At 35.3% G+C, this 22,125-nt stretch overlaps 2 protein-coding genes across 3 annotated transcripts; one reads left to right on the forward strand and one right to left on the reverse strand.

Annotated features, from left to right (window-relative positions):
* Window positions 1-1,862: 1,862 nt before the first annotated feature.
* LOC121244823 (extensin-2-like) lies at window positions 1,863-2,405 on the forward strand. The gene has a single exon (XM_041143037.1). The coding sequence runs from the start codon at window positions 1,863-1,865 to the stop codon at window positions 2,403-2,405; it is 543 nt and encodes a 180-aa protein (XP_040998971.1).
* A 459-nt stretch (window positions 2,406-2,864) lies between these two features.
* LOC121244428 (kinesin-like protein KIN-7C, mitochondrial) lies at window positions 2,865-19,246 on the reverse strand. 2 transcript variants are annotated; one of them, XM_041142491.1, is made up of 26 exons: window positions 18,828-19,246; window positions 18,580-18,677; window positions 18,188-18,277; window positions 17,328-17,380; window positions 16,372-16,437; window positions 16,236-16,289; window positions 14,831-14,890; window positions 14,030-14,108; window positions 13,783-13,850; window positions 12,085-12,147; window positions 11,778-11,882; window positions 10,830-10,934; window positions 10,593-10,700; window positions 10,331-10,477; window positions 9,836-10,018; window positions 9,429-9,599; window positions 8,414-8,653; window positions 7,722-7,862; window positions 7,510-7,635; window positions 6,912-6,962; window positions 6,764-6,811; window positions 6,396-6,686; window positions 5,487-6,236; window positions 4,525-4,614; window positions 4,240-4,322; window positions 2,865-3,139 (listed from the first exon to the last, which is right to left on the reverse strand). In XM_041142491.1, exons 1-25 carry the CDS (start codon window positions 19,094-19,096, stop codon window positions 4,281-4,283), a joined length of 3,498 nt encoding a protein of 1,165 aa, XP_040998425.1. In that variant the 5' UTR covers window positions 19,097-19,246; the 3' UTR covers window positions 2,865-3,139; window positions 4,240-4,280. The 2 variants fall into 2 exon arrangements, with proteins under 2 accessions (XP_040998425.1, XP_040998427.1); XM_041142493.1 differs by lacking the exons at window positions 2,865-3,139; window positions 10,830-10,934 and having other exon boundaries at window positions 4,173-4,322.
* Between the last annotated feature and the right edge of the window lie 2,879 nt (window positions 19,247-22,125).

Here is a 22,125-nt window from a genome sequence, read left to right on the forward strand (position 1 = left end):
CTGTTGGTATTTCAAACGTATTGTTCTAATATTAACTCACTAGCTAGGAGCCAACCTAAGACAACTGATGCAGCATTGAACATATATGAGTAATGCTACATACTGTCGTGAAATATGCAAGCATCATGTAATCACTTTAAAAAAGAGTGGGTCCAATATTAAAACATTAATTTTTTTTTTCATGTGGGTCTCATATTTATTTACTTTTTTCAAAATGATTGCACAACGCTTACACACTCAAGACTGCAACTATAATTTCTCTTTAATAAATAAATGGGTGGACTGAACTTTACAAGTGACAGACATGTTGGTCAAACCAAGTAATTAGTTCCCAAGTTTCTTAATTTTAGGTAAAAAATGAGAGGAAAGAAAGATACATCAGCAGGCTCGTTTTGAAAATGTCACTCCTGCAAAACTTCTATTGTTGTAATATTTGCAGCATTAAACATGGTGGTTTTGCCATAATTATTCAGACAGTTTTCTAACTAGCTAGGTAATGATTGTAGAAAGATTATTGAATTAAAGACAAATAAACTACGCAGAAAATGAGGAAAAAGTCCTGGGTATGTTCAAGGAAAGTAGAAAAGAAATCAACCTCATCCAACATAGATGGGGTATACTTACTTGCCTGACCTTTTCTTTTCCTGAACCACTGCTGCTTGAATTTAAACTTGATCTGGAGAATATCCTTTTCAATTAGTTGGGAACAACACACCGAGTTTTAAAGTGGCAATGAGGGGTCTCTTTTAGTATGTCTACTAGCTATATATCCCCCAACTACGTACTCTTTCCATGGTATGGCTACTTTATGGGATATACTAGATCAAACCAGAATTCCCTAGAAACAGCAAAGGAAAGGAAGATCAGGGCATAAAGAAGCCCTCCTTGCAAAGAAAAGTACAAGGAAAGAAGACGCATGCATAAAGTGGGATACTAATGAAGAAAGCATTGATTCATACACAAAGGTAGATTATGTTTGGAGAAAGGCATAAGAAAACGAAAGTGTTTGTCAAAGATGCTTTACTTAGGATTCCTTTCCATGAAAATGAAAGAAAAATGGACTATCACATGTGCTACAAACTCCAAGGAGATAACAAAAGTGATTATGACTTTTATTTTAACTGTCCTGTAAAACCAATTACAGTCATGGGTCCCTCTCCCTTTTTCATCATCACCATCCATTCCTAAAGATCACTTTTTTAGTGTTCAAAACTCAGAAAAAAAAAAAAAAAAAAAGGCAAAAGGTCTTGCCTGATTAACATAATCTCCAGTTTCTAAAATAGAGGTTTGGAGTTCGAAACTCCCCTCCTCCAACTCAAAAAAAAAAAAATAAATAAATAAGGAGAATTACAATGACAAATTAATAAAAGTGACAGTTAATTTAAGAGGTCTTATCTTGGTGACTTCAAGATGCTTGGTTTCCTGTTGGTCAATCTTTTGTGCTATGTCCATCCATTGACATTGATCAATCAATGGCACCACCACCGAAAGAAGGAATTAGGCACCACCTTCAGTCAAACAAACTACAGTTCTTTATTATTATTCCAATACAGGTTTTCCTGTATTGCAGGCCTTTCAAATATTTGACTTTTTTACATGTTTCAGGGCTATAGGTCATCCAACTCTAGAGATGTCGATTACAAAAGTAGTTTTTATATGGATGTGTCCTCCTTTACAGCAGTTCACCACAAAACCCACTAAAGAAGCATCCAAATTACTTCTTAAAGAGCCTATCAAGGCCTCATTTGATTTTGTCCCTATAAAGTCACACAAGCTTAACAAGTTTTTCAGTCCCTATAGGACAGAATTGAGAATACCAAACCCCCGGCCTTTTTCCCCAAGCTCATGCCATTTCAGTTCAGATGGGTAAGGATCATGGCAACATTTTGGCTTGGATGAGAAAGAAATGGTTTCTTTGGTTTTTGAAGGTAGGGATTATGGGGCTGATCATGTTTGCCAATGTGACATCTGAGGATCAAATCGGGGTTCCTTCAACCAACACACTATGCATCAGTGATTGTGCCACATGTCCTGTAATATGTTCGCCGTCCCCGCCGCTGCTACAGTCACATCCGCCACCATCACCACCAGTGCACCACTCACAGCCACGGCCACGACCGCCACCACTAGAAGCATCAGCCCCAAAAGCTTCTTCATATTCTTCAGTCCAACCTCCTCCACCGCCACCTTACAAGTACTTCAACAATATGCCTCCAGGTCCAGGGACACCTCCTACAACATATCCGCATGACTACTCATATCCCTACTACTACTTTTACGCCTCCAAGGCTTCCTATCTTTCACTTGATGCTTCCTTTTTCTTCATGTCACTTTCTCTTTCATTTTGTGTTTTCTTGTTGGTGAGTAAAAGCCGGATGCAATTTGTTCCATGGGAAAACATATAGGATGTCGCACTCAACATGTTGCTAGGATTCAAGGATTCCTTGTACTTCAAACTGTTCATAATTTTCAGTCTAAATTCTAGTTATATTTCGAGATAAACTATTTGTTCTTTGTTGAATGAGTTGAAGACTAATTTGTTTGATTTGTATATTAAAGGGCAAGCATATACAGTAGATATATGAAAGTTCTGCTCAGAGCCGAAGGCCTTTGTTGTTTCCCATAATCGCCGTATTAAATTCCAATGACCAAGAAGGTAACCTTGCTGACAATCATAGTATTAGTATGCCTATAGATTTTCTTTTATTTTTTTAATAAAGAATTTATATATTTTTTCTTTTATCGAACCCAAGACCTCCATTTTAGAGGCTGAGTTTATATCAATCAAGCCACATACCTTTGACTGAAATAAGCCTTTTATATTCCTTACAATTACTACTTTTTCGGCAAAAATCAATGCTAAATTAGAAACAAAAACCAGAACCTTTCTTTTGTCATTTGAAGGAGATGCATTGTTCTTGCAATATTGGTTAGCACCGATAACTAGCAGTAGAGATGGATTAACAATGGTTATCGCAAGAATTTTCTTACAAGAATTGAGTACCTTTTTTTTTAGGTAAAAATTCAGTGATTCTATTAAAGAGTTATAAAATAAGTTGACTGATCGATACATGGTTGATTTGGTTACGATTTCCATCACTGTACAGAATACATTACGCCTGCTTAGACCCTGCAAGATTCGCAACACCAGAATTTATCTGATAAGTATAATCGTAACTGTTTTCAAAGGAATTTGAAAAGATCTTGACTGTCAATGACAATAAAACATATAAATATGAAATTTTCTCGAGACATTTCGACCTTAGGTCTCGCAGGAAGCTCTCGAATGTTAGCTACATTTTGCATGTAAGACTAGCCTATATAAAATTTTCTTGGAAAGTAAGAGTGGTCCAAAGAAATTGCTACAAGATTTACCTAGAAGCCAATACCATAATGCAGCATATAAACTCCATGATATAATTCGCAATTAATTAAAAGTTCCCGACCAGCAAACACATTATGTAGACCTACTGGAGGAAAAGAATTAAGCTTACTGCAGACGAATGTTGCTTGAATAATCGGGGGGTTAGTAGTGGAGAGGTGTCTAGAAATGTATTTAGGATGGACTGAAGCTGTGTGCAGAGAAATTATTTGGAAATAGAGCTTGAATTTGACTCAAGAGCTGTGGTTAATTGGGTTACTTGGTGCTGTACGTATCCCATGGTCTCTACAATATTTATAGGAGCAAATAATTATGATTAGACAGTCTTGTGTTTGTTCAGCTCGTCATGTGCTTAGAACAAGGAATCAAGTGGCCGACTCTCAGGCGGTCTGGCCAAATCAGGAGCCATGGGAGTCTCCCAACAATATGTTGAGTCTATAAAACTCCCACAAGAAGTGAAAGGTCAGCTGGTCGTAGATAGAGCCGGTATTCCTCGTATGTGCTGCAAATGATTTCGAGCTTGTATAATAAAGTGTTCTGTCTGTCTAGTTTGTTACCATGGTATTCCTCCACCATCTGTGAGCACTTTTTAATCAAATATAGGGTGTACTATCATCTTTCTTTAAAAAAGTGTAGGAATGTGTACTTCCTGCTAAAAGAATCTAATAATTAACTTCTTAGTAAATTCTTTTTTAGTATTAAGCATATGACAAGGAAAAAAAATGATAAACCTCCTCATTCTAAATAATGTCAATTTATTTTCTGTAGACACGCTTGTAGCATATCAGACTTTTCAATATTTTATTGGCCATGAATGCATCAAACTCAATAACCATTCAGAAAGAATTTTAGATTAAGACTAACCTTAACGATGAGAAACTGTGTGGAAGCACCCGCTTTATGTGTTCATTTCAGGATGCCATACGCCATGATTTGAACACTGCATTGCATGATGACCAGTGTCAGTCTACGAATATATAGAACCACCGGAGGTCCAAAGCATACTATATATCCAGTTGATGATTACAAGGAAAAAGAAGAATTGCATAGGAGAAATTAATCAATATATATATATATATATATATATAGAGAGAGAGAGAGAGAGAGAGGTTTGCAGACATAAAGCAAGAGAAAACAATCACCTTTGCATGGCAAATCTTAGTTATAGCCTCAACGTGAAGGTTCTGCAATTCTTCAAGAGCAGTAACATCCAGACCAGCAATATCTTCACCCTGACATGATTCATTGAAATTCAGTTATTTTTTTCGATAAGTAATATAAAATATTATTGAAATAAGTAATTGGGCATAACTCAAGTACACAGGAAGTATACAACAGAGAACACCAAGTTACGAGTTAGGAGCTAGCAAAATTTAAACGACATGCATCAAAGACATGCAACAAATTCAGTTATTGCCAGAATTACTTGATAAAACATCTCAATTGCACTGACCAAGCCGAGAATATCTAGTTTGGATGTTGATCTAATAAGCTCTGTAATTTACAAAGACATCCTTCAACAAGCTCATTAACAACATGCAACAAAGACATCCTTTAATCTAATAAGCTCAGTAATTTACAAAGTCCAACTATAGAGAATACAATTGAAAAGACCAGGACATAATGCAGAAGAAAGATTAGATAACATAAAGCATTTAGCAAACAAACGTCGATGCCATCTGGTGTCTGTATTCATGGAGTATGCCATCGAAGTATGACAATACCTTCTTTGTGAAGCAGCAGGCAAAATATCATCTTCATCAATGATATCTAACCACTGAATTTGAAGTGTAAATTACTGGCGTGAAAGCCAGATTTATTTATACAAGTATTAATGCTCAAGAAAAAAAATAAAACGATAGGTAAGGGAGCCATTACTATCTGGAATGATTTTTAATATAAAGTCAAACCTTGGTAACATCCTGGGGACGGAAGAAAAAATAAGGCCATGCATTTGTGCCATAAAAAGTCAAGCAACTTGCAATCAATTGTATATAACTCATAGCATATAAATTCATACAAAACTTTTAATTTCAATCCACTCTAGAATAAGGCTGCACAAAGTGTGGCACTTCTCCAACAGTTTGGTCTATAACATGCATACCTTCAATCTGGAAACAAGGCTTTCCAATTCTTCGCATCTTCTACTTTCTTCTGTATAGCAAGCTCTTAATTCTTCTAATGTACTCATTTTATCCACTATTTCATGGACTTCGTCTTCTTTGAGCATTCTATATGAATTACCATTTGATTGAAGAAATCCATTTCTAACTCTAGTTTGTGACGTACTTGATGCATGCAACCCTTTGGAGGCCACATCATCAGCATTAGTGCCAGACATCCTTAACTTTGCAACAAGCACCCACATATTTGAAAGCTCGTTTTCCAAATCTTCTTCTCGCTGTTTAGCTTCAGCAAGTCTTCTCTGCAGCTCACCTTCTACTTGATTTCTCTCAGATAATGCCGTTTCAAGAACAGCTTCTCTTTGATATCTTGCATTAAGATCTTTCTGGATCTCCACAACCGAAACCTCATCCTCTAGTTTTCTAGGGTGGCCATCAATTCGAGCACCAATTGTTCTATTTTGCTTGGAATCATACAAAGTAGACCTCTGACAACAGAGAGATCTGCAATCAGCCTCTCTTGCACAAGCCAGGTCACCAGTGAGCTTTGCATTTTCATAAGACAGTTTAGTTACTTCTTCAGCCAAGTTTCGGAGTTCAACTGCTGCAGCCCCAGCCAACTCTTTTGCATATGAAGCTTCTTCTGCCAGCTTTTGAGTTTGAATTTCAAGACCATCCTTTTCTTCGGTCCATCTCACCTTCTCTTGCTTCAAAGTCTCTATCTCAGCGGCCTAAATAAGATAAAATAATGATAGCATGCCCATTGAACCATTAAACAAGAAGAGCTTTCTTATTCATCACTAAAAATAAAAAAGATTGCTTGCTAGAACAAAGATGGCATTGATTTCCTATTGCAAAATAGGCCCAAACATGAAAAAGAAAGAGGTAACCTGCATATGGACTTGGTTTTTCAAATCACTTCTGCAGTCTTTGGACTCCTCAAGATAAAATATTCTACTCAAGCTCATGACACTTGTCGGCGTACTTTCATCAAAACAAATTCCTTCACATGGACCAAATCCTTTCCCCTCATTGTTTTTTTCGAATAGGTCTTCAGAATATGTCTTGGGTGGGGTAGCCCCAGCATCAATAAGATGTTGTGAAATACTTTTATCTGATAACGAGTTCAGCTGTCGCCTTAGAAGGAGAATTGTCTCTTGCATCTCAGCATTCTCTGATATCTAACAATAAGAAAAAAATACGAAACATTTAGCATTATAAGTACAGAAGGAGAGATCTCACAGCTTTCAAATTTTACCTTCATCTGTAGCTGCTCCTGAAGTATCCTATTGTCTGCTGATTTAATCTTGGTTATGCAAACAGAAAGTGATGAAGTTACTAAATGTGTTAGGAAATTGATATAGAAATAGCATCCTTATAGCTAAAAAGTAAACACGATAACAAACCTCAAGTTCAAATGTTTTTTCGTTTAGTTGAGAAGCAAGCTTGGCAAGAGCCTACATGGCAGTGTAATAGACAGATTAGAAAAAAAATAAAAAAAGTACTAACAATAAGTGATCATGACTACCAAATTAGAAATTTAATAGCAATGATGATCACTTTATAATTACTATGATGATGCTAACTCCCTCCACCTCCCAAGAACTGTGCTTTCCTCCATGTTCTTTCTTTATTACATATTCAGAATTTAGAAACAATAATGAGGGAATATGGGGGGCAAGAAGATTCAAATAAGCTGAACGCATAATGTGGGCTTTCTCTATGAGAATTTGGGTGGAACAGATGGTCGCTCCAAAAGAATGTAACTTGATAAATGTAGAGCATGAAAGACTAAGACGGTAGAAGCTCAAAGTATATTGAAAAGCTGAGACAGAAATGTCTAATAATATTGTGCACTTTTTGTAGTGCCATAGAAAACTACTAGTAAGATTAAAGCATCTGCATCAAATTAAAATTCCTCTGTTTTGCATCTTCATTGATTGCAAACATGACTAAACCAGTTTTCCATTACTATCAAATTCTACCTGTTTCACATTAAGTTACCTGAGACTTTTCAGTGTTGTTCAATGTATGTGGTGTCACATCAACTGACCCAATCATACGTTGCTCCAAAACACGTATTTGACGCTTTTTTTCACTGATTTCATCCTTTAACTTTTGCATTTGTTCCTAGAATAACCAATGACCATTAAAGAGTCACTCAGGATAACCAATTGAATTTGTTCTGAATGTGAAAAAATAAAGAGGCTGCTCACATTCAGTTGTGGATCTTCAGGATTGCTAGCTGCTTGCTCTGAGAGTCTTTTCAGAGAACTAGTACATAATGCCACCTCCCCAGCCAGCATTTTAACTTGCTCACAAAGAAGATCCATTTGATCTATAATAGTTGTCCCAGTCTGTAAAGGTCATTCAACAGTATCAAGTTAAAATTGAAACTTTACCCACTTGCCTTGAAGCACATATATAAACTAATTTTAGGAATGCACAATTGCACATCAAGTTCATAGGCATTAAAAGTTTTCCAAATCAACAATTCAACGTAGATTTTGCAAATAGTACCTGAGAAACCTTGGTATCATTGTTTAAAGGACCAACAGATGCAGTGTAGAAACTTATGAGACGGCCCTAAATTACAGAGCACACCTATGTTCTATCACAGCACCATATCATCTTTGGCAACTTCTTAAAGCTCTTAAATATCAGATATGGTAGAGCTCATTTTAAGAGTTAAATTTCTGTTCATCTCCTTCTTAGTTTAAGTGCAAGTCCCATATGACTGCTATAATAAGGAATGAAACTTGGCAAGGCTATGCTAACCTGCATTAATAAGGAATGAAATTTCGCCCATGTCTTTTGACGCAACATCCGACAAAATATGCTAACATTCCATTGTGTATCAATGCAGGTGAAAGATCAATAATAAAGCAGTGCTGAGAATCACCCTTACCCGCGGAAGACGTCGACCTCCAACAGTCACGCTAAACAAGTCACCAGCTTGAGTTCTCTCTGGAAATGAATCAACAACAGCAGATTCATTTCCGCTTCTACTGATAGATTTTCTCCGTCCATCCTTCATGTCATTAGACATGACTCTATTTTGCGATGATTTTGAACAAGATGCAGGTGATCCACTTGCAAATCTTCCACTGTCAGAATTTGGTGACAATCCTACCTGATTCTCAGGCTTCTGCATAGTAGAATTTAGGGCTTGTTTAGTGTATACAATCATTAGAGAAGAACCCATCTATGAATATTTTTGTTAGCATAACAGATGCAACAAACAAGAAGTTTTAATAAGTGTAAATCATGTCAAAGTTTCTTTTGAAACAAAAAATGAGGACAGCAGAACATCAACAATAGTCATGGAGCCACCACTCACAAATAGCCAAAATAACACGGTGCCAAAAAAAAAAAAATTGAGGGTCCACACGACATTCTAGCCACAGCCATTCATGCCAATTAAACATATCCGTCATGAACTTGGTTAATGTGGTTCGCCAACATCAGCCATCCAAATGGAAGTTACCACCAACTTGCAAAAGCCTTCACTAAGATTGATCACAAAAAAAAAAAATAAAGAAAGATAGGATTTACTCGGATATTTAACTACAATCCAAAAGGATCTTCACTGCCAGAATACACTTGACCTGAACTATCCCTATGGTGAGAGTATAATGTCTGAAATCCCAACATCTTGTCCCATATCATATGAAGCTAGTTGAAGCACATTGACAAAAAAAGTATGATCAATGGTCCTACGTTTTACCAAGAATATGATCAATGGATGATAGCACGTTGGTACAATTTACACACTGATGAGAAGCTGAAGAAGGTTCAGTTAATAAGTGAAAAATCAATATTGAGATATCAGTTAAATCTCATATTTCTTTTCTAGCGAGCACCAAAAAAGAAAAATAATCAAACTTCACAAATCATATGCCAAAAGGAATCAGAGAACCTACTCTCACTTTAAACCAGCCAAGCATTCCCCGTTTTCTATTCTTTTTGTAATCTTTAACTAACTCATCAATATTCATGACATCATCCCTTCCTTCAAATGAAAGCTCAGAAGCATGGCTCCCAGCATCATCATCAATCACATATTCCCTTTTTCTATCAGGCAAATATGCTAGCTGCAGAAACAATGGATGAAGGGTAATATTAACATGACAGGTAGTGGTATTAGTTAGTTTTTTCTTTCTTTCTTTTTTGTGTCAGTTACAAACACAAGTTTAAAAATCAATCTCAAGAAACATGTTATCACTAAAAAACAGCATGTTTGTCCAAAGGACATCTATATTTCAGGACCCTCAGGAAACAATTTTAACTTTGAAATACAAACTAAGCTTGAAATTGCTAAATTATATACCTCATCTTCCCCGAAAGAATGCCTCCGCCTATGGCCAGGCCTTTCTGAAATGCTTGATGGCATAGCATTTTTTGTAGAAACCAAAATTAGTTTAGTTAGTCGCTGAATTCTCCCCATCAAAGCAGCCTTGGCTTCTTCCTCCTCTTCCAATCTTGACTGTAATTTTACCTGACCGGCTTCCAGCTTTGACACCATGAACCAAAACATGTTATATGGAGATTGAACAACACCACAAATAACAGAATCCACATACTAGTGATTCTCAGTTATAAAAAACCAAAGAATAATTGTTTTCTAATGGGAAAGAAAAGTGGCATAAGACAGATAAAAGTAACATTGTAGCACCACGTAGCACTGGACCTCAAACTCAACCATAATCTGCACATAAGCTGTATAGTCATGGAAGAGCTGATTTTTGCACAGAGCCTTGGTAACAATTTAACAAGATGCATGCTAGTAACTAACATAATTTTGTCATCATGTAACAGCACAAACCTGAAGCTTCAGATTAACCAGATCTTCCTGAGTAGATGCAACCACACTTGGATTCTGCATCATGCCATACTTTAACTGCTGAAGTTCCTGCTTTAAACTAGAAATCTCCTTCTGATACTTCTTGATGAGAGATTTCTCATCCATAATCTAAGGTCATTAAGGAAAAAGGGAGGGTGAGAGAGGCGGGAAAAGATGAAGCAACATCAGGTGAACGATTTTTAATGAAGAGTAATTTCACATAGTAAATGAATATTAAATTCACCTTATTTTGAGAAGCCTTAATTTCCACACGCTTGCTCCGATGAGCAAACTTCAATGTGTTGTGTGTTTCCTCGCTATTACTAGAGGCAGGAGTCACTGTGCAAATGAGCTACAACAACATACAAGATCATCTTCCACATGTGAACCAAAATTAAAATGAAATGTGCTAAATAGTTGCAAAGAAAAAATTCCAATTACGTCAATAGTAGATATTTTTTAACTATTGTATCAAACTTACAGAGACCCGTCCATGGCCACCGAGAGATGACTGCAACAAACGGGTGAGTTTAGAATCTCGATAGGGAATATGAGTTGCTTTTCCATCTGTTAGTTTAGAGATCACCTGCAATAACAGACAGTAAACACTAGGGCTTTTGCTTTAAAAAATCGTATAGGGTGATAATGTAAATAGTACTAAATAAAAAGAGGTACCTAAATTGCAATAGCGCAGACGTTTTATTCAGAGAAAAAAGATTAAAAAAGGGTTTTGTGGAAAGAGTGAAACAGTGGTGGACTTATTGCTTTCAACATCTAACAAGTTTTGCTCTGGCATACCAACTCATAACTTTTAAAGCTGTTTTAAGAATATGGAATAGGAAGGTGTTTGGGAACATTGAAACAGAAAGAAGCTCTTCTTGAGAGTTTCAAGATTTTTATGTTATTGAAACTTGAACAGCAACCCTCATTTGAACTCCTATGGATAGAAGAAAAGGGGTTGTAAAATAAAAAAGAGAGAGATGTTAATTAATTAAAGATCCAACTGATCACTGCATCTGTATTGTAAAAATGCGGTTACGAATAATCTAGCCTAATAGGAACTAGAGCTAACAAGATTTAAAAAAGAAAAACTTCAATCATTTTGATTTCTTTGAAAGGGAAGAGAGGATAAGGCTGCCAGTGATCTGGAAAAGAATACCCTCATGGACAAAGTGTGTTTGAGGCAAAAACCGAGGGCATTCCGATAAAAAGAGTAACAAGTGCTCGAAGTTCTTTCTCCGGGTCGTCAATTAAACTAGATGAATAACTCCATTAATTCATTGTTTGCTAATTGTACAATCTCTTCCAATCCCATTGATATTAGCAATCTTGTACAAATTCTGATTGTAAATTTAATAATACTGGGCATTGATGGTAAACTATATAACAGAGAGAATGAAAAACACGGAACAAAACAGAAATATCTTACAGTTCCAAGAGTAAGTAAGCTTTTATTGATGTATGAACCCTCTTTTCTTCTCAATCCAATTGTTTCGGTTTTAGAACTTTCAGATCCTGCAAGATCAATTAAGTGCTGCATAGGAAACTTGGGATTAATATAGGGCTCAATGTCAGAATGTAATGAACAAAATGTTAATAGAAGTAAAATACATCACCACACATATGATTCATATCAACTATATTTCTATAGCATGCTCAAATTTAAATTATGAATCATATCAACTATATTTCTATAGCATGCTTAAATTTAAATTATACTGCCAGGTAGATATTACCAATTGGGACAAGGTGACATCTTCTTCACCATGATTTTCACCATGTGGACTGCTTTCAATAGTCTGATAAAACAGTAAGTAGACATACATCAATCCTTTTTTATCAGCATTAAACAATGAAAGAAGCGACTGCAAGAATGCCCGATTAGTCAAGAATGTGTACAATCCTAGCTTAACAAACAATTTCCAAATTTATCAACATGTAACACCCAATAAACTTTCTGAACAAGTTCAAAGATAAAACACACTGGGAAGATCCTTTTTATTTGAATGGACGCACACTTGGTTCCTCCAAACTAGTATCAAGTCAATGCGGAATTACACATTGCAGGCTTATGGCGTATCATGGGAGGTATTCGATTAGAACCCCACTGCTGGTTTGTAGTTATAAAGGGTTGCTTGTGCAGTAATTTTGTTTTTCTTCTTTTCTGTGCTAATAATATATAAAAAGCTTAGATAGAAAAACTCATTAGGTGCAGTCTATTGTCCAAGAGCGGGCTTGGGATGAGCAGTGGACTAAAACATCATGCGTTCAATTCCTGAATAAGAATTCTCTCAGACTACTTTAGACAAGGTTCTGGCAGGTAGGATCGTGGACCAAAGATTTACTCCTTAGGAGTAGATCTAAAAGAGCCTACCTTGGTGAGGTTCCACATCACCCAAAAAAAAAATTCAAGTACAAAAACAGTCTCAGGGTTTTGGACAAATCTTTTCCTCCATGAATTTTCAAATTTATCATCTTGCTCCTTGGGTTTTACAATTTTATTAAACAGATCCCTCCATCAATATGTTAAGTGATTAACAGAAATGCTGACATGGCATGCAACATGCTTAATAAAAAGGATGATAAAAAATCAAAACTGAAATTGAAAAAATAAAAAAAACCACCCCCAAGAGGTGGCTCAATCCAGCCACCACTTCGGTCGCCAGACTGGTCCAACCATGGGGTGGCCCCTTCAACCACCTTGTTGTGGCCCTTGCAGGCCTGACACGCCACCTAGGGGGTGACTGGCTGTGCCCAACCTGTGGTGGCTGCAATGTGGTATAACTGCACTTAGGCGCGAAGCACCAAGGCCAAAGTAATTAGCTTACCGAAAGCAAAGCACATGTAGTTTTTTTTAAACATACATAAAATATCAGTTTTTTAACTATTATTACTTGCATGGATCATTAACTCAAGTGAAGTAGATGAGAAAGGTGATGACGTTACAAATCTTTTTTATGACAATGATGATGGTCCTATGCATAATGATGAGGATGATAAAATTGATGACAATGACGATAGTCCTATGCACGGGCCAACTACCCAATATTGGTGAGGATAGAGACTCTTGCAAAATCCAGGGATTTTTTTTTTTTTTTGTACTTAATGGGAAAAAAAAGATACACATCAAACACATGACTTGATAATCCTCTCAAATTTTTTGATAAGTAATATTCAACTTCACATTACCTCTTGTAATTCACTGCAGATGAAAATATTACAAATATGATGTTTAAAAGGAGCAAGGACATTTCTCTGTAATGATATAGGAAGAGATCAATTTATGCAGATAAAATAAACCATACCAGTGATAGTCTACAACATGTGCTCTTACAAGTTAGGTGCAAGTTGTGCTTTAGCTTCTAAAGACATGGCCGCATATTCAGAGAATTATAAATTCCAAACTCAATTATATGGAAGTTAGATGCACTTACCAAGGTGAATATAGTGTGGCTGCGACTGCTAAGTAGATTGAAATTATTGGAACCTACATGTCTGTGCTCTGCAATATCATAATAAGGAAGTGATACATCAAAACATGTGTGCATATAAACCTACACTACAAGGTTTTGTTTCAAGAAGGAATCATTGAGAGGATAGTGAGAAAAGCAAACGTACAATTGAAACCTTAAAGTAAGAAATGAATGTGACAAGATGAAAGAAAAGTAGAATTTTTGTAACCTTCTCCAGATGCTATCAAGGAAAGAGCATGAGCAGGGGATAGAACAACCTCCTCTTTGATTCCCTCAACATAGGTTCCCTGCCCAAAAAACACCACATCCAAATAATAAGAGTCAACATACAGCATACAGATTGTGCAAAAATAGTCTCAAATGAAGCTCCTATTACAATAATATACTTTCATTAAAATTATTACAACTATTCCTTGAATCTACGATTTAGGCTAGCCACCTAGAATATTTTAGACTTGGGACTCTCTTTCTCACTGAACGTTTATACAGAAAATATATAAATAAATAAATAAATGTATCCTATTTCTGATAGCGTGTTCTAAGTCATCTCTGGACTTAGGTTAAATTTGATTGGAATTCCTCTAGAAAGCAGAGGGCCATGCTCGATCTAACTCATTATGCATCTGCTAATATATATATATATATATATATATATATATATATATATATATATATATTATCAGTTCATCTGCTAATAATTTGCAATACCCTTTTGCTCTTCAATGATTGAAAACTAGGCCAATAGACCCCTAAGCTCTGGGAAATGCCTCAATTGGCACAAAAAAATATAATGAGGTGCTACATCCAATATTATGGTATACTAAACTCTAGAGGCATTCAAGTTTCTTGTACATGTATTGTTAGGAAACGAAACTGTTCACAAACAACAACAAATGAAAAAATAAATTATTCTTGAAATAGCTATCACGTGTGCCAACAAAGTTATAAAGATCAGGGGAGAGAACCACATAGAAAAGTTCACATTTACTTTCTACTTTGTTAAAAGCACCTGAGCATCCTCTCGTATTCTTAAGTTCTGTCCTATTGGATCAAGCAAATCATTGATGACCTGTAAAGAAAGAACAAACTAATATGTAATAATCATGAAGACACAAAACCCATTTACACCATTTATGACAAGACTTCATACTAATGAGCACCAATTTAATGAAAATACTTCAGTGAATAGATTTTCTCGAACTATAAATTCTGGTAAAGTAAAAAAACGTTTTTAATTATGTAAAATCAGCAAGTCATATTAACAATAAAGCTACAAATATTGACAGAGAACTACTTTCCTTCAAACAGTGATGACAAATGTCTGGTAGGCATTTATAGTGGTGTATTTTGTAGTCAAAGCAAATTGTGATGTGTTCAAGAAGTTTTTAATGCACAGCCACAAAACCATTCTCACAAGTGTCTCAGATGCTTGGTCAACGTTGACAACAGAATCTTAGTTGATTTTTTTTGTTTTTTGATAAGCAGAATCTTAGTTGATTAAATAAGAAATGACTACCATTTAAATTGGTTGTTCAGTGTGTCAGGCAACACAAACAAAGAGGTATAATAAAGAACTCCCGATTGTAACTTTTGGGATCAAGGTATATTTCACATTCTGTAACAGAGGTTTACAAGGTTAAAGAACTCCCGAGTTTAACTTTGAATTATATCTCCCCCTTCAACACCTCAAAACAGGTACAGGAGACTCCAAAAACAAAAGAGAAATATATGTGTGGGTGTGTGTGTCCTCTGTTTCCAAAATTTTAACTTCAGAAGACCAAATGAAACCAAAAAATGATTTTCAACAAGGCTAATCAAAATATCAACCTACTTGACATTAGACATATTTGATAATCTTAATCTACTTCATAAGAAAGCTAGGATTGATTGAGTTTGATATTTTCGGAGGATTAGTCTTTTTTTTTCATGCAATCCAAAGGACTTTCCATCCATTCCTCATGTTAACTGATTTACAGCTATCGATGATTTCCTGTTACCTTTTCCCCTGTTATAGTAAATGAGCAGACTACTTGGTGACATATTCACTAAGAAGAACGAACTACATCTTGAATATGACGGATAAAGTTTTTTTCTTTTTTATGACGGGGGAACTGCCCTACGGCAGAGCCCTTAGGACTCACCCATGGAACCTAAACCCTCAGGGAGACTAGCACAGCAACCCACAGGAATCGAACCTGTGACATGGGGCTCATGCACACAAGTTCGCCCTTTACCACTTGGGCTACCCACAGGTGGGTAATATGAAGGATAAAGTTTCATAACAATGTCTGACTTCTTTCTTTTGTCAATTGAAGCCCTCAACTCTAGAGGTTCTACAACACGTGAACCCTACCTACTGATGAGAAGGCTCAGAAATTCACAAGGTTCTAATAAAAAATGGAAAAAAGACTGACCTCGTTGTAAATTTCAAGATACGAGACTCGGAGAAGAAACTCACGCCCAGGTGTCTGAAATATAATGAACAAGGTTTCATTAAGCAAAAGAAACAATATCAATTATTATTAAACTTACTACAAACTGATGGATTACCTCTTGTATAATTCCAAAGACATCCTTCACCGCCAACGGAATAATTCCAGGAGACTTTTGCTCCCCCTGAAAAGAATATGCACAAATTTCTACTTTATATTTTTTGCAAGCACTGAAAAATAGGACAAACATGATATTCCAACTGATACTGAACTAATTACGTTAGAGATTTATCAATATTTCCAATCTCACACAATCCAGATATATCTAAAAAAAGAAGAAATGGTACCTACAAAGGACAAAACTTCCAATCAAAAGCACTAAAGGATCTCATTCCTACTTTCATCTTTCATTTCCAAAATCATGACCTTTGCTTAATTCTTCGGGACTTTTTATTGTACTAGAAGGTCCCAATGGGTGCATCTAGAAAAAATTCAAGGAAGGATAATTTCTACGACTGACAAATGTTTTCAATCAAATTAAAATAAATTCTTGCAATCACAATGGATGGTGCTTGTTACTTAAGGATAATATAGGATTTGATTTAAAATAAAAATATAGCTGGTCAAAATAAAAAAATGCCCAGTTCACATTCTTGCTAGGCACTAAGCAAGCCATTTTTTAAAAGCTATCTAGTAGGCAAGGCATAGTAATATTTATGCCAAACTTGCTTTCACATCAACCTCCCATCCTGGTAATTGTTAATATCGGACTAAAACAGTCAGTGCAACAAAGCAAGCTACTTTTTCTTTCTTCTTCTTCTTCTTTACCTCTCTACCATCCGTTGACCTTCGGATAGCAACACATTGAAACTAACCATCTTGGGAACACTAAGCAAGCTACTACGTACATGGACCACATACATAATGGGTGAGTCTCAATGATCAAGCTTAAGAAGAGCCATTAATTTCCAGATCTACAACCCAAAAACATCTAGATAATGTGAAGCCCATGAAGATGAAATAATGGACACATTGGGACCTGACATAACAGAAAACAGACAGTAAGTAACTTACATGCATTGTATGAGTCTTGCCACTACTAGTAACACCATAGGCAAACACTGTACCTGCAAAGAAAGAGAGCATTGGACACAAGTTATATATCATGACATAGCCAAGTACATTACAAATTATACTCACATTTACTCCATAAATATGAAAGTAGATGTTACAGACCGTTTTCAGTATTTCCCAATCTAGGAAACTGCTTGGGCTATATAAATCACAACTCGCTCTGAGTATGTAAATTAGTTTCTTTATAAGTAAAATAACATTTTATTGAAACTAGTAAATAGGCATAACCTAAGTACACAGGAGGTACAGCATGCACCTAGTTACAAATTAGTTATGATGGGAAGAAGACCTAGCTTCCCAAAAAAATTAAATCATTATTTCCTGAAGGCTCAATAAAGAGATTAATGTAGATCTAGGCCCTGTCAACCACCGGTTCAAAGAGTACACGACTGTTATTTTTGCAGCAGATCGGACATTATATGATTTCAACATAACACGGCTTTCCTATGTAATTTTTTAAGTTGTCCATTCTTTTTACATCCCACTCCAGGGTAATGATACCTTTTCAAAGGTTTGCCTTCAAGCATCCCACACAACACGAACTCCACAGTTCATTAGGATATTAATTTATATGAAATTGAATTTTGATAAAGAAAAAAATCTTTCAATTATTTCCAAAAAGAATATCAGTTGGTTAAACCATCAACAACGGGTTGCATACAGATCACTCACATATTCTTCTGAATCATATGTATCCACAGGATTAATTTGGAAAAATAGTAGAGATATGAAAGAACAAAAAATAAATAAAATCTGGCAACATTCCTCTAATAAGTTCTTTGGAATTTCTAAGTACCTACCATTAATCCCTTGCATTGCACCATTGACAACCTGCTGAGCAGCGACATCATAAACATGCCGCGTCGTTGTTGCTGGACCAAACACCCTATCTGCAGCAGCCATAATTAAATTCTCCGGGAAGACAAGGAAACCAAAGACTAAGCAGTTTCAAGAAAATCTTGCAAATTTTACTTAATTTTACCAGAAATGTTGCCTTCAAATGCAGCATATAAGTATACAAGTAATAATAATAATTCAGCCTAACGCAAAGAGTCCCGTAAGGGCTTTCTGATGTCGGATACAGATGATGCCAACACCCACAAAGAAACACCAAGTTCCGGTTAACGCATATCTATTTTGTAAACTTGAGCATAATTAGAGAGCAGTAGTTATGAAGACTTGCGATACTAACCGAAACCATAAGCAGTGGAAGGATTGTACTCGTTCCGCACGGTAAAATCCCCTTCTGCATACCACGCTATCTCGTCCCCTTTGTTAATCTCCCTGGCACTGCTCAAAACTCAAAAAATAAAAAATAAAACAAACAATCATTTACAAACCTAAGCTCCCCGGACGTAGGCACACGGACCTCGGTAGCAACGCCAATCGCAACTTTCCAGCACTAATTCAAAACAGGAAAAAGAAACAAACGTACAGTACCTGAGGGGTCGAAACCTGACTGTAACCGTCACATTCTCCTCCTTGACCTTGCTTATATCGGGGCGGTCTAGCGTCAGAGTCGGCGGGCTCGGGCTCGGGCTCGCCGAGGTCTTCGGAGAAACCAGAAGTTTCTGTGGTGTCCTAGAAGACTTCGCGGAGGAGGGAGTCACTGGTCGTCCGGCGGACTTTGTAGCGGGTGACTTACGGGACCTGAAGGGCGAGATGGAGGAGGTGGATCTTTGGGACCTTGCCGAGCTAGGGGCGGACATTGTGGAGAGAGAGAGATAGAGAGAGAGAGAGGTTGAAGCAATGGAGTCGGACGGTGGCGAGAATTCACATGCCGGCCGGCTTTGATAGAGTGCAGCTCCGGCTCCCTCCAAAACGAGGCGTGTTTGGTTTGCGATTGATGCCTTTGAAATTGTCTGTATTCTAGTACATTTTTTCAGTCGACATGAAATGTCGTATATGACCTTAATTTTCGCATTTTCCTTGTTTTTTTTTTCTTTCATGCACTCGTCACCATCTTGACTCTCGCCTAATACCTGCTTCAAAAGTTGAAATACTCGAGAAAAAATAAAAAAATACAAAATTTTGGCAAATGATAAAATACCGAATAAGTCCTTGTCTCCATGTACTTTTTAATTTGAACTTTTACCTCTTCAAATCGATCGTTCCCTCGCTCTTTGTAAAGTGTTCCCAGCGGCATCTCTACCCGTTCGTCGCTATAAACGTGAAATGATATACGTTTTTTAAAAAGAAAAATGTATGAATAAATTTAAGATTTATATAAAAAAATTATTTTATAAATAATAACTTCCATTTAAAAAAAAAAAAAAAGTACGTGGAAACTATACATTTCAAGACTGTATATAGCATTATCCTTAAAAAATTATATTCGAATAATTTTTTTAATTTTATAATTTTTTCATTTAATTTTTTCTTTATCCTTTTTCAAAACTCAATAAAATATTTTAATTCAAATTATTTCATTATTCTTTATAAATTATTTTATTATTATTAACAGATATTCTAAAATATTCTTAATATAAACCAAACCCTCCTAATCTTTTGCAGTGGGGCTTCATAAATCTCACCACCTTTAGTGGGAAATGGGTTTTAGAATTGGGGTGTGGCTGTGGAGGCATCTACTCTTTGTTTTGCTGTTAGATCTGCAAGCCACCATTCCTTGCCACACTGGCCATGACCAATATATACTATGACATCCCCATCAAATTAAAGTGGGTGGTGAATGATGAGATTTTGTAAGAGAAATATTTTAGTCATAAAGAGATGCCACAAAAATAAATACACAAGTTGTCGTGATTTGATATGATATGTTAGATTATAAAAATAATTTTATTATAAAATAAATATAACATATTATATAAAACTTTGTCAATTTATAGATTTATTTTTGTAAACTCTTTTTATGATTTTAACACTTCTCATTTAGTAAATAGCACCAGAACTATTAACATTTTATAATGAGCTAGTGAAATTTCATGAGTGGTGTCACAATAGTCTAGATTTGACGATCGAGAACGTAAAGCATACAAGGGAAGAAGATACCTCATATTTATAAGATCATACATTACTTGAGACTAAAATGTTCTCTGAGTATTGGCATTGTTATCTCTAGAATTTAGCTAAAAGTACATGTTTTACATAAAATTAAAATCATTCAAGGTATAACCCCACATTAGATTGGCCAAAATAATAATATATATAATATTATTTTTTTAATATAATTTTTTTAATTTTTTTTCATATTTTGCAACTATAATAATCATATGTTAATTAATAATTTAATTACTCAATATTTTATCCAGCATCTCAATGTGAAAGGCCCAACAGAGTAGCAAGAAAATGAGCAATGTCCCAATATGCAGTTGATATATATTTTTAGAATAAAATATTTATTTAAAAGATGAACAATATATCTCTAAATTTGAAGGAAACTTTTGTGGTATTGTAGCTCATATGTAGAGCTTCCTTATTTTGACTACTTTAATGCAAACCATTTTATTAATATTTAGCCAAATTTTAAAGATGCACTGGCATTTGGCTAGCTAAGTGCTCACGATAATAATTTCAAAAAAATTATAGTTATAACTTGAGCTAGTTATAAGAAAAAATCAATAGAGGGTTTTGATCATGTTGTACTTATAGATCATCCTTTATATATTTGCTCATTGTAAAGGCAAAGGAAATAATTTCACACAGATCAAGCTAGATATATAGTGGCGTTATATACACTACTCATGGACCAGGAATTACGACCAGCTAGGGTTCGTTCTTTAATTAATTCCATTTATGATCAGTTCTTGGTTCTCAGATTTAATAGCAATATTATTAATTTTCTAGGAATATTGATATTTTGATCTAGGACTGTGTATATATAGTCTTAGAGTACTGTGCAGTTCCCACATACTCTTTTTAAAAAAAAAAAATGTGGAAGCCACCATTTAATAAATATATTTTCATGCATGTGGTTCTAAAATTTATCTACTTTTTCATGAGAACAAGATTAATGATGATCTCTTACATTGGATTTCTTGCGAAAGATTATCAGCTAGTAATATGTAACAGTTCATTTGATGATTTTCTCAGCAATATATAACATCGAAAATGCAAGATCATATTAGCTATATATATATATATATATATATATATATATATATATATATATACACGCATGTAGATCAACTAGAAGAACGTCTTTTGAAAAGGAAAATTATTACGTTTTATCTACCTCATCATATTCGGAGTTTTGTAAGCCTTTCGTTTAAAGCTAGCTAGCACGTCATTCACATCAATTAAATTTAAGATTTGATTTGTAAAATTTAAATTTTAAAATTTATCTTTCAAATCAAATCATGACATGATGTAAAGACTGTACTATATATATATATACTCTACACGTCGGCTTGAGAATAGAATTTTTCAATAATTCATAACAATAAACAATAAAATACATGAACTGCTAGGTTTCAAATTATATATAATTAGAGTTATGGGAGTAGTTGATCTCCTATTGGAACATCATTATGGGCTGGCATAATGCAATTAATTTATTATAAGTAGAGTCTGAAAACGACTTAATTTGGCATATCCTTAATTAATTAAGTACTAAAACTACAAAATTGTCTCAGTTTACAAAGTCCCATAAAATATTAATTGGAAGAAATTTTATTCATTTTATTAAGAAAAATTATTCTCATCAGCTACTATTCACCACCACATACCCTATCATAAAAAACATCTCCATATCTTACGAAAAACACCCCAACACCCTATG

The sequence above is a fragment of the Juglans microcarpa x Juglans regia genome, chromosome 8S, assembly GCF_004785595.1.
Source record: "Juglans microcarpa x Juglans regia isolate MS1-56 chromosome 8S, Jm3101_v1.0, whole genome shotgun sequence".
Lineage (NCBI taxonomy): Eukaryota > Viridiplantae > Streptophyta > Magnoliopsida > Fagales > Juglandaceae > Juglans > Juglans microcarpa x Juglans regia.

Coding starts and splice junctions, on each gene's coding strand:
- LOC121244428 (XM_041142491.1), bottom strand. CDS start 19,096: ATGTCCGCCCCTAGCTCGGCAAGGTCCCAAAGATCCACCTCCTCCATC. Junction 9,600..9,835: donor ATTCTTTCGGGGAAGATGAG/GTATATAATTTA, acceptor TTGTTTCTGCAG/CTAGCATATTTGCCTGATAG. Junction 6,963..7,509: donor ACAACACTGAAAAGTCTCAG/GTAACTTAATGT, acceptor ACTGCCATGTAG/GCTCTTGCCAAGCTTGCTTC.
- LOC121244823 (XM_041143037.1), top strand. CDS start 1,863: ATGGGTAAGGATCATGGCAACATTTTGGCTTGGATGAGAAAGAAATGG.